The sequence below is a fragment of the Merops nubicus genome, unplaced genomic scaffold (assembly GCF_000691845.1).
Source record: "Merops nubicus isolate BGI_N331 unplaced genomic scaffold, ASM69184v1 scaffold12413, whole genome shotgun sequence".
Classification (NCBI taxonomy): domain Eukaryota; kingdom Metazoa; phylum Chordata; class Aves; order Coraciiformes; family Meropidae; genus Merops; species Merops nubicus.
The window spans coordinates 1-11,659 of NW_008596980.1; the positions used below are offsets into that span (position 1 = coordinate 1).

Sequence of the window (11,659 nt, forward strand, 5' to 3'; positions counted from 1 at the left end):
CAGCCCCTGTAACCATGACAACAATATTATCTTGTGAAGTTAAGTGACGTAATAAAAAATGCAAAGCTTGTACTTTAGGTTGGAATGTGAGGTTGAGGTCATTAGTGGAACTAAAGCTACGATCACTTTTGGGCCACGGGGCACAAAACACTTTCTGATAAACTACAGCGTGTTGGAATGCAAGGTACAAAATGCTCTCAAGAAGTCAGACAGCACACAGGTGACCAAGCAGGGTGCTGTTGCATTTGGAAGGAGACACAGGAAGTTTTGGCACCTCTGCATGTCTGACCACAATGCCTACTCCGCATTGAATTCCTCCTCCACTGAATCCTGGCATGTTTGGTTTTACTGGCATGTTTGGTTTTACTTGTATAAATGCATAAATTTATAATATGCATATATAGTTTATATACATGAATATATTTGTTTACAGATTTCATGACACTTTTACAGTCATTTTTACAGTGTCCTATCTTACTTAAGTTACATCTTTTAAATTTAGCAAGCAAGTTCATTCTGCATGATAGTCGCTTGGGCTTAATGTGTAACTTTTCTTGTGGTAAGCCTCTGAAGAAAATTATTTTATATATTGACTATTTTAGGAACTTTTATGGTGCTTATGTTTTTCAGTTAATTTAAATGCTGTTTTGCAATTTCAAGCATTGAATGTTAGTGGTACTGAACAGTTGCATATATTCCTTGGTCACATTCCTTCCATCTTCTGGAGTGTGCTTGTTGTCAATTTGAAGAAGGTGGGAGGTATTGGCTTCAAAGTTGAGACGTGTCTATTTGTTGGTTGCTAGGGAAAACAAGACAAAAAAAAAAACCCACAAACCAACAAATAAACCCCCAACACCCCAACAAACAACTGTTTTTTCTTTTTTCCTCTTTTGCTCAGCTCCTGGGCTCTTTCCTATGTCAGAAAGAACTAAAAAGTATTAGTAGTCATCTAACAGACAAATTATCAGCTGAATACAGAAAAGTGGAATAGCAATGACATAATTCCAGGACTCTGTCCAAATGAACCAAGATCAACCTTATCTGAGAAAAGGGAAGTTGTTGGTATATCTACTTGGGATGCTGGCCTTTATTTGTGACAGAGTTGGCCTTCAAACTGAAAGGTGACTTTTAGCTCCACAAAGCATGAACGGAGTTGTCACAGTCCGCTCTACTCAGCGGATGTGTGAAGGTTCGTTTGCTGCGATCTCGAAGTGCAAAAGAAAGCCAAAGGAGGGGGGGGGGAGTTTGCTTCAATTAAATAGTGGAACTTTATTGTTTGCCCTTAAAGCAGTGTGCGATAGGTAAAAGTGACAGGAAAGGTAAAGAGGGGAAGGAGAGTAATAGCCACCACCGTGGGTCCAAGGCGTCCCTATGGCCCCAGGTCCAGGCAGCGTCTTGCCAGTCCTTCGATTGTTGTGATCCTGAGGAGGGGGTGGAAGTACCATTTGTACCCCACAGTCCTTCATCCTGGGGTGTTTCCATAGGAACCTCATTCCATTCCCAGGGTCAGCAACTGTGTCTTGGGTAGGCCACTGCAGACTCTTGTCAAGATGATTGCCTAAGTTTCAGGATACCTTATTGTCCAAGTTCCTAACGACAAGGTTGAGACAGTGCTCTTCTTCTGACTGACTAGTCACAGGAGTGTAACTAGCTTCATCTGGAAATGGACAGCACATTTAATCAACATACTCTGTATGGGTACACAGTTCACTTGGAGTGTCACTGTTCTAATGGAATTATTAAGTGTTTTTTTCTTAGCATAGCTTTTCATGTGTGGAAAAGAAGTCTGTATCCATATAGGTTTAGTTATCTTAGAAAAGCTATCTTATATCTGCTCAAGGAAGAAAATGAGTACATGCGTTGGCTAAGACTGCACTGATCCAACTTGTGTTTGCTGGGAAGATTTGTTGGTATTTGCTGGTGTAATGTTGCCCATTTTGTTTATGCTCTGGTTCTGACTTCATCCTGAGTGGGCTTGGTATTAGTGTGGGAAGGTATTTTATTTTTCCGCTTCCCATTGTGTAGCGAGCTGAATCTGCATAGAGACAAGGAAAAGCATCAGATTATATGCAGTGAGAGGAGACATTGCCACCTAGCTAGGGAGGGCAGATGTGAGAGCTGCCTCTCTGCATTTGCAAGCTTGTAGATTAGCTCAAATTGGCTTCTCTAAAGCCAGGAAAGCTGCAGTGTTGTTGCAGTTGTCTCCTGCCCTAGCAGAATTCGGGCAGGGATCAGCAGGCTGCGGCTGCGTACCGCAGACCTAGACTGCATGCCCTCGAGAGCAGTGAGTGCCTTTATGTCCCCTCTAGTGTGAGATGTTGTGGTTCCTTTTTGAAAACGTCTGATGCCATAGACCACAAATACCAAGGCCCTATTTTAGGAACGTTGTTTGGAGGCGTCGGATGGTTGGAAATCATGTGCTCTCTCATGCTTCCACAGCGTTTCAGTCTTGTGCCCGTGTCTCACCTTTTCACGCAGCCACACCTATAAGCCAGGCTTCCAAACCCTTCTCTGCTCTTCCTCCTCATGTACCCAACCTTCGAATTATGGCGGACTTGTTCCCCCCATCCCTGTGCCTACAGCAATTTGCAGCCTTCTCTTTCCTGGCTTGTCTCTCACTTTCTGCTTCCCAGGATCTGCTTTGCATACTGTGTGTGTGACTGGGAGGCCAGGTGTGCACCTCTGCTGTGAATCGTATCTCACCTCCCGTGTCACAGTAGCTCCTCCCTCTTCTGAACTGCTCCTGCCAGAAATGAGCAGACTAAAGCAGGGAGGAGAGGCTGGAACAGTGCTGCAACTTCCTTGAAGCATATGCTCTTGCCTGGCTTGTGCTTGTCTGCTTTAACGTGCCAGAGTTGTACTGAGAAAAGCGGCTAAAGTTGGGAGATTGCAGCAAATATAAGTACACTTGTGACAACAGGGTTGAATTTAGCTACATGTTCACAATATTGAATGGAGTCTAAAAAAAAATCTTAGTGTAGACTCTACCTTTGTATCACTTTCTTTTACCTGTGTGTTTGTGTTTTGGGTGGGAGCACATGTTCAGCTGACAGTAGGCAGTTCTTCATTGTGGTAACTTTAATTTTGCAGTATTAGTATTTTAACACTGCTGATATAGGAATAAATTAGAATGTGCTTATTGTGTGTTTAGCAATGCATCCTTGCTCAAATTTCCTCAGAAATTACTTCCTAAAATATTTTCACATGCCTAATGGCACGGTAGATGAATACTTAAACACCTTACTTTTACTACTATAAACCTACTTCTAGGTACTAGTCTAAATTTGAAAAGTAGAACTGAATGAGAACTCCATAAATTATATGAAATTAACATGCAGCTGAAAGCAGTGGTCATAGTATAACCTCCACTGGGATGGGCTTATTCTATTTTTTCAGTCAGTGTAATGCAATTGGGGATTTTTATAACAATGTGTAAAATTTATGAGAAATAATTGTATGAGAAGGCTTTCTTCGTGTAGTTCAAGGAGCATATCTAGTCTAGACCAGCTCCTAAACATTTCTTATCTAAAAGTTTGATAGCCTAGAAGTTTGATAGTTCATTGTTACACTTCATCAAACTAATTTATGAATGGTTTGGATTTTTTGGGGAGGTGAGGAACATTTTTGATCTTGGTTTTAATCCTTCAAAAAAAAAAAAAAAAAGATCTCTTGGAAATGTTTGAGGTTTCAATTTATGAAGTTACTATGTGCTGGAGGCTGAGTTTCTTTTATCTGAGTCACATAATACCTACTGCAAAAAGTAATGAAGTAACTTACTGGTGTTTTTGTTCTTCAGAAATGGGGGAACAGAATGCTGGACCTGGGACTGAAGATTTATAAAGGATTATGGGATTATACATTGAAGAGCCAGCAGGCGGAATGCCTGAGTGACTGAAGAAAATGGGTGCTAATGCATCTAACTACCCACACTCGTGTTCCCCAAGGGTAGGGGGAAATTCGCAGGCACAACAGACATTCATAGGTAACTATTTTCAGTTATCTTGTCACTTACATAAGTGATTTGCTGGATTGTGTATGCAGTGGACTTTATTTGCTTGCAGTAATGTTATGCAGAGCTTTTATTTTCTAGGTCACCAGTTTGAATCCATTCAAGCTCAATCGTGTGTGAAATTCTGCACTGACTGCTTTGGCCTATGTAGGCAATGAGTTAATCTGTCATTTGCTAGTAAACGGATGCCAGGTTATTTAAATAAAATTAAGTGGACTTTTTTTTATAATTAAACCATGCATAATAGTTTTCCCAGTTCAAGAGCAATTGGTATCTGTTTATGCTATCTGCCATCTTCTACTTTTCTTCCTCAGATTTTCTGTGAAACTGTTAGAGCATATTAAATCATCAGTATGCACTGTAGTATTGGCATTGTGTCTTAGTATGAGTGAATTACTTCCTTATTGCTAGAAGGGATGCCTCTGATAATAAGCCAGTTAAAGTAGCAAGCACTATTGAAGACAATTTTTTCTCTTGTACTTTTTCTGTTCCTGTAAATGGAGAATAGAGGTACCTGCTGTCCTAACTATCTTTTTAACACGCAAGGACCTTGCTTAACTGGAAACGGGAGTTGAAGGGCCCTTTAAGAAATGTTTTTTCTTATCCCAGTAATAACTGGGGCAAGTATTACCTTCATCTGCTTTTCAGTCTGGTGCAAAAAGACCTCAGTGTAGATCTAAGTAGTGTCACACTATAAATAATGAATAATTATGTGATGGATCTAAAAGAAAACAGTATTTGAAAAAATAAAACTTGTTAAAAATATCCCGACCCTGAGAGCCTGAAGAACAATCTTAGCAATCTTTTTGGAGAACTGTCTAGAAGCACGTGACTGCCTCATTGTAGACAAGGCAAATGGGTGTTCTGGTTAAAATTCCTGCTGAGACCTTCTGATACTCTGGTGGCACTTAAATGAGTGTGCTAGTAGAGTAACGGTGCTGCCTGCGTCGCAAGCCTACATCTCTTCTTTCCACTTTGTGTTGGCTTTTTCTCATCTTGATTCTTGTTCGGATGATTTGTCTGTGGAACTGTCTCAGTAGAAAATAGATGTAGCCTAGAATCAATACATTAGTTTTTCATAACTTGTCAGAATAATTTTTTTCATGTTAAGTCAACTTTTACAGACTTGTTAATGTAGAAGGCATTAGATCTATTTACTGCGCCAAAATAGAACTGGAAATGTGGAGACTGGAGTTACAATAGCTGCATAATGTGCATTGGTTGCCTTGTTCTTGGAAGCTGGATTCAGGCTTGTGGATTTGTTTTGGACATGCTGCTTTAGCATTGAAGCTCTGCACCATGCTATGTTGTAAATGTAGGATGAATATTAAAAGCTGAGAACTGATCTTGCAGAGCACAGTAGTTTCATAGAATGAACTCCCATTGTTAGGTGACTTAAAGCTGAATTTGCTTACAGTTTATGAAGAGAACATGAATCAGTAAAAATAATCTGGTGCTCTTCCTGTAAAAATTACTTTTGTTGTAGCAAGGGCTTAACTAGTCATCTCCTTGCTGTTTTGTCTACAGCATTCAGGAGGAGGATTTTGCATAATTTTCTAGGTTGGTACATCTGTTCAAGATGTTTACTTTTAAATAGAGCTCTATAATTAGATTTTAAAATGTGTAGGCATGCAGAGGAATAGACAGATCCCGTTATTCATTGTCACGTGCCCAAGTAGTTTCTCTTGGCAGTCATCTGTTTCTCGTAAATATTTATCTGTTGAAAGCTAGATATAGTCTAGGGGCATGAAGTAGCTATTAGTTTTTAACATCATTTAATAGATTGGTTCGTTTTAGTGTAGAAACGGGGAATAAATTTGTTTCCTATTTCTAGTGCTCCTATTATGAAGGATTACAGGCAGGTGAAAAAGATGCTCTTTAAAATTTGTTCTTTGAGGGGGATACAGAGCCATGAGCTGTTGTGAACCCAGAGGGGCCATGCTGGTGCATCTCTACTTCTGCCTCTGGTAAAAAGCAGTTGTGTGGTGGCATTTTTATAGGAGTTTTATCTATTTGTAAGGGTTAATGGCACTGTTCAATGTACTTCTGAAGTTAAATCTTCTAAGCAGCTATGGGAACACAGAGGTTTGAATGGTGTTGTAGTAACTTGTGGTGATTCATGTGCAAGTAATACCTCGGAGCAACCTTCAGGGAAGAAAGAAATTGAGACTTGAGGTGTCCTAGTTTTTCTTTAGTGGAATGTAGGAGAACATTCTGCATACTGAAATTTGCCATTAGAATCCAAAATACTTTGAATAGAAGTGAGCTGGCACGTTCTTCTGGAGCAGAATCTATCATTATAGAGTGACCAAAATGTAGTTATACCTTTTATTGTGAAATGTAATTGATACTCTTTAAATGGAACAGAAATTCTAGGCTTGACTCTTATCAGCAGGAGACTGAATCTCTACTTTTCTATTGTAATACCTAGTAAGCATGTGGAAGGAATTTTTATGGTGCCTTTTGTAACACAACCTCTTTGAAGTTGTCTTGAGTTAATGGTGTTCTCTTCATTAAAATATATTTTTTTAATGTCTTGAAATTTCAGTATGATTATTAACATGTTGCCCAATAAAGCAAAATTTAATATAGCATGGATAAAATGGTTAGAGGTTTTTCTTCAAGAAAAGCAAAGTTCCTTCCCAATCTTTTCACTAACAGGTGAATTGTAAAACCATTGCTTTGTATGATTTGAGGGAGTTTTAATTAGCTAGGCATAAAAGCCAATACGTAAGGTTACTTAGGATTTTTGAGGTATAAATAATAAAACAATTTATAGAAATCTTAGATTGCTACAGTTGCCGTGCTCTTAAATACAACTTTCAATTGCTCCTATATTGAGTGTTATACCTGATTATTTCAAAGTTCAAGAAATACTTACCTGAAATAACATTGTGTCTAAAACACTGTATTTTGACAGTCTGGCCTGTAACATCGCTGTCAAAAGAGCTTCACATCAAATCTACATGAAACAAATGGAACTGTGAGAGAGCAATGATAGAACAAGTTATAAAAGGCCCCAATAACTCTGGTGGTTGGATGTGCTTTGAACTTGCCTAAAAAGGCAACAAGTTACTTCAGTTTTCCACTGCTTCTAGGAATTCAGATTCTAATTCCTCTTTTTCTTACTAAATTACACTCAATGTTACTGTATGTGCAGCTAGGCTCAAACTGACAGTTGAGAAATGTTCATCTGGCAGAACAGGTCGGGCATGTCACACAGATAGCATTGAGGGGAATCCCTTTATTCATTTCATGATGTTTGGTTCATAACATCCTTATAAGTTATTTTTTTAGGGGGAAAATGATGTATACTTTAATTGTATAATGCTGTGTTCAAAGGACATTAATAACAGATTAAAACATATTTTCAATATTCTTTTAAATGGGGTGTATGCACAAATTGGCATCTATAGTTCTGTGGAAAGGAGCCAATTTTACGTGTTTGACTTTTGGCATTACTTGATTGACAGGATTTTTACTTTCTTGTTAAATTTGCATTGAAAATTAATTCACTGTCCTCAATTTCCCTGAATGTTTTGGTACGGTGTTCTCTTTTTTCCTTTTTTCTTGTGTCTGTGATAACTGTCTGATGCCAGCAATGCTTTTTTTGATCAAACAACACCTAATGCTAGAATAACAGAATTTGAGAAATACTTTGAAGGGGGAGGTGCTATTATTTCACTGAGATCATGTAAGTTTTTTAAAAGACTGTGTTTTTTACTTCCTATAGTTAATACAATGACGCTTGTAACATTATAACCACAGTGTTCTCTTCCTGCTTAAGTAAGTTCTCCATGTGGCACAGAGCTGAATCACTTGGCACTCTTTGTTTTTTAAAATTTGCTATAATTTCTTTTTTAAAATATGAACTTTATAGATGCAAAAAAAAAAAAAAATTAGTTTTGCACTTAATGTCCAGAAAAAGCTTAAGTTGGATTTCTAATTTGTAGAATTGTGAGAAAAGTGTGTGAGAAAGAAAACCGGTGTAATTTGCAGAGGCATTGATGGACTGATTAGGTGTTACAGAGCTTCCTCTTAAATGTAAGTAAATGTGTTCAACTTTCCTTTTTGCCTTCAGGGACATCATCCTATTCTCATCAAGGTTATGGCTGCGAATCAAAGCTGTATAGCCTTGACCATGGCCATGAGAAACCTCAAGACAAGAAAAAGAAAACCTCTGGCCTTGCCACCCTCAAGAAGAAATTCATCAAGCGCCGGAAGTCGAGCCGCTCTGCTGACCATGCCAAGCAGATGCGGGAACTCCTCTCAGGCTGGGACGTCAGAGACGTTAATGCGTTAGTAGAAGAATACGAAGGGACGTCAGCCTTAAAGGAACTTTATCTACAAGCTAATTTGGCAAGACCAGAAGCCAGGACGCTACAAAAAGACATGGCTGAACTTTACCAGTACAAATATTGTACTGATGTAGACTTAATATTTCAAGAAACCTGTTTCCCTGTGCATCGTGCGATACTGGCGGCAAGATGCCCGTTTTTTAAGACGCTGCTTTCTTCCTCGCCGGAATATGGGGCAGAAATAATAATGGATATTAACACAGCTGGCATAGATATGCCTATGTTTTCTGCTTTGTTACACTACCTTTATACAGGAGAGTTTGGAATGGAGGATTCAAGATTCCAAAATGTTGATATCCTTGTGCAGCTTAGCGAAGAGTTTGGAACACCAAATTCCTTAGATGTTGACATGCGTGCACTGTTTGATTACATGTGCTACTATGATGTGGTTCTTAGCTTTTCATCCAACTCAGACTTAGTTGAAACTTTTGGTGGAAGTCAGAGCTGTCTAGAAGAAGAGCTCAGAGCTCACAAAGCTATTATTTCATCACGATCTCCATTTTTTCGTCACTTGCTGCAGAGGAGGATACGAACTGGTGAAGAAATCACAGATCGAACTCTACGAACTCCAACTAGAATTATATTGGATGAATCTATCATACCAAAAAAATATGCTAAGGTCATTTTGAACTGTATGTATACAGACGTGGTGGACCTCTCAGTTTTGCACTCTAGCCCTTCAGTGGGCAGTTTAAGTGAAGTTCAGGCTCTTGTAGCAGGAAAACTAAACATGACTAGGGCTGAAGAAGCTATGGAGCTTTATCACATAGCACTGTTCCTGGAGTTTAACATGCTTGCACAAGGTATGTAATGCTGTCCTTGCTGTAGAAGATATGGCCTTAGTAGAACATTTTTTTAGCGATTTTGCAATGTAAGTGTGTCTGTTGTCTTGATAGCAGTAGCTGAAAATTCCTTTAAGAAAAGGATTTTCTTTTTCCTTCAATAAGTTGTAGATTATGCACCTGTGTTTTCTAGAGACAGAAGAAATGCCATGTGAAATCTTTTAACTGTATTGCACATTGTTATTGAAGCATGCTATTTATGTCAAGGATGTATAACTGGTCTTGATATTTCAGATCTTCATCTGCTTTCATCTATAAAACAGTTTTTGGGTGTAAATAACAGGAGAAAGATACAAGAGATCCCTGTTGAGAGGAGGAAATATTTAGACTTGTTATGAAGTGTCCCTATATGTTAACCAGGCTGCAAACCTGAATGATTTATTTCTGTAGTTTGTCAGAGAGGGTACACCAAGCCTTCAGTCTGCTGTTCAAAGGTAAATTTAAATGGCTTAATTGCACTAATCCTATGTCTTTAGTACCTGTTTCTTGATGTACAGAACTGGAGGCAGGGGCAGTCAATCTTTTCAGACAAAGTTTAGAAAGTCGTTTTTGGCCATTATCTTTGAAGATCACTCAAATCTCTATAACACATTTTCTGCACGTGGAGACTGAACTAGGATATTGCAGCCACTGGTGTGGTGTCAGAGCACTAACCAGTGAACTAATCCCTCTTTTGGTGACAGGAGCTTTGCTTACCTTTTCATCTGTTTGGGTTTGAACTATTTAGTAGCCATATCATACATAATGGGATATGGCAATTGATTCAGGCTGTGGTGGGGATGACAATTTTACTTTTGTGCTGTGAAATGGAGAATTCACTGAGATATCAGCAATCTGGTTTGTTTAAGGTAGTTTAATTTTCTTAAGAAAATAACTTTTTATAGTAGGTCTATACATCCATATCTTCTAGCTAGCATGTGAAATTGGACAAGATTGAAATCTTTATAATACAAGCTATCAGGAAGACCAGTAAAATAGGGAAGTCCTTAAGGAGTGGACAGAAAAAAGCAGGTGTAAGCAGTGCAAGAAGACAAAATGGGTTCTGATAGTTACATCAAACTTTGAGTGATAAATATGGGAGAGCTATCAGAAGTATTGTCTGTAGAGTTTGGTTTTAGGACACTGATTTTCAGATGGTGCTGGAAGCTGAAATAATTGTGCTGCAGTAAAATTGTCAGAAAACAAAGGAGATAAGTTTTCTGAGATATGCCACTACAGGATTGCGGATTCGTAGCTTGGAATCGTCAAAACGTAGAGCAGCCCAGGTTGGAAGGGGCCCAAAATATCATCTGGCCCAACCTCTTGTGGGAAGGGGAGCCTCGATGCGATTATCTAGCAGCCTGTCCCATTGCATCTTGAAAAGCTTCAGTGATGGGGACTGTACTGTGTCCTGGGGAGGCTGTTGCAATGAATGATTGTTCTCACTGTAAAAATTGTGTTGCATCGAGATGTCTCCCAGTGCAATGTGTACTTATTTCCCCTTGTTCTTCCCATGTGGCTCCTTTTCAAGAGAGGCCATCCATCCTCTTTGTAGATGCCCTTTAGGTACTGGAATTATGTGATGAGGTCCCCCTGAGCCTTCTCTTCCCCAGGGAGAAAAGACCTAACTCCTTCAATCTTTCCTCATAAGTTAGGTTCTCCAGCCCTTTGATCATATTCATGGTGATCCTGTGGACCCTGTCCGATATCTATGCATCTTTCTTTGTTTGGGCTTTTTTGTTGTTCCCATCTAAGCACACCTAGAAACTTAATGTTGAATGAAATGCAGGAATGGCAAAAAGTTTTACTGTAGCTGAACTACACTGTTAAACTCATTCCTATACAGTATTTGCAAGCTGGTAGTATTTGAGAACAGGACAACTCAGGATGTCAGCTGAAAGCAAGAGAAGGAAATGAGCTGAAATTTAAAAGCTGCTCTAAGCCACAGTTCCTCAGTTTTGGTGCATGCAGGTATTACCAGTACTGAAAGGGTTTAGTGTGCTCAGGGAATACTGATGAGGGAATTAAACTGTGAATGAAGACCTTAGTAAAACAGAGTTTCATAAATGAACAGTGTATAATTCTTTCCCTCAGGCTGGAAACCTAAACTGGAACAACTGTGATCTGGAGGTGCTTGATGAAGCAGTGTAAGTTATAGCAAAGCAGATAAGCAGTGATAGCTGGAGGACTTCAGAGAAGCTTAGGTAGACTTAGGAAGATGGCTTTTAACTTTTAAGTGTTAGAAAGTGCTGAAAAAGAGAACTGATGTTTTATTTGATGCTGAGTTTCATTATTTCTGCTTGCCTTAAGTTGAGCATGCTTGGATCAGTGTGTCCTAAACTGGCACTCTTTTGGTAATGCGCTGCAGAGCAGAACTGCTCTGGAATGTGTATTCTGTGGGTCAGTGGTAATGAGATCTTAACTCTGCTCTGGAGATTTTGCACCAACATTGCTTTGGGGGGGGGGGGGGG

At 39.2% G+C, this 11,659-nt stretch overlaps 1 protein-coding gene across 1 annotated transcript in view; it reads left to right on the forward strand.

The window, feature by feature from the left end:
* Window positions 1-3,900: 3,900 nt before the first annotated feature.
* The window catches only part of BTBD7 (BTB (POZ) domain containing 7), a gene marked incomplete at its 3' end in the record, with an annotated part of 31,106 nt that continues 23,347 nt past the window's right edge, over window positions 3,901-11,659 (forward strand). Inside the window, exons 1-2 of the mRNA XM_008936557.1 lie at window positions 3,901-3,982; window positions 8,091-9,170. Coding sequence (XP_008934805.1) covers window positions 3,901-3,982; window positions 8,091-9,170 — 1,162 coding nt within the window. The remainder of the gene's footprint in view (window positions 3,983-8,090; window positions 9,171-11,659) is intronic.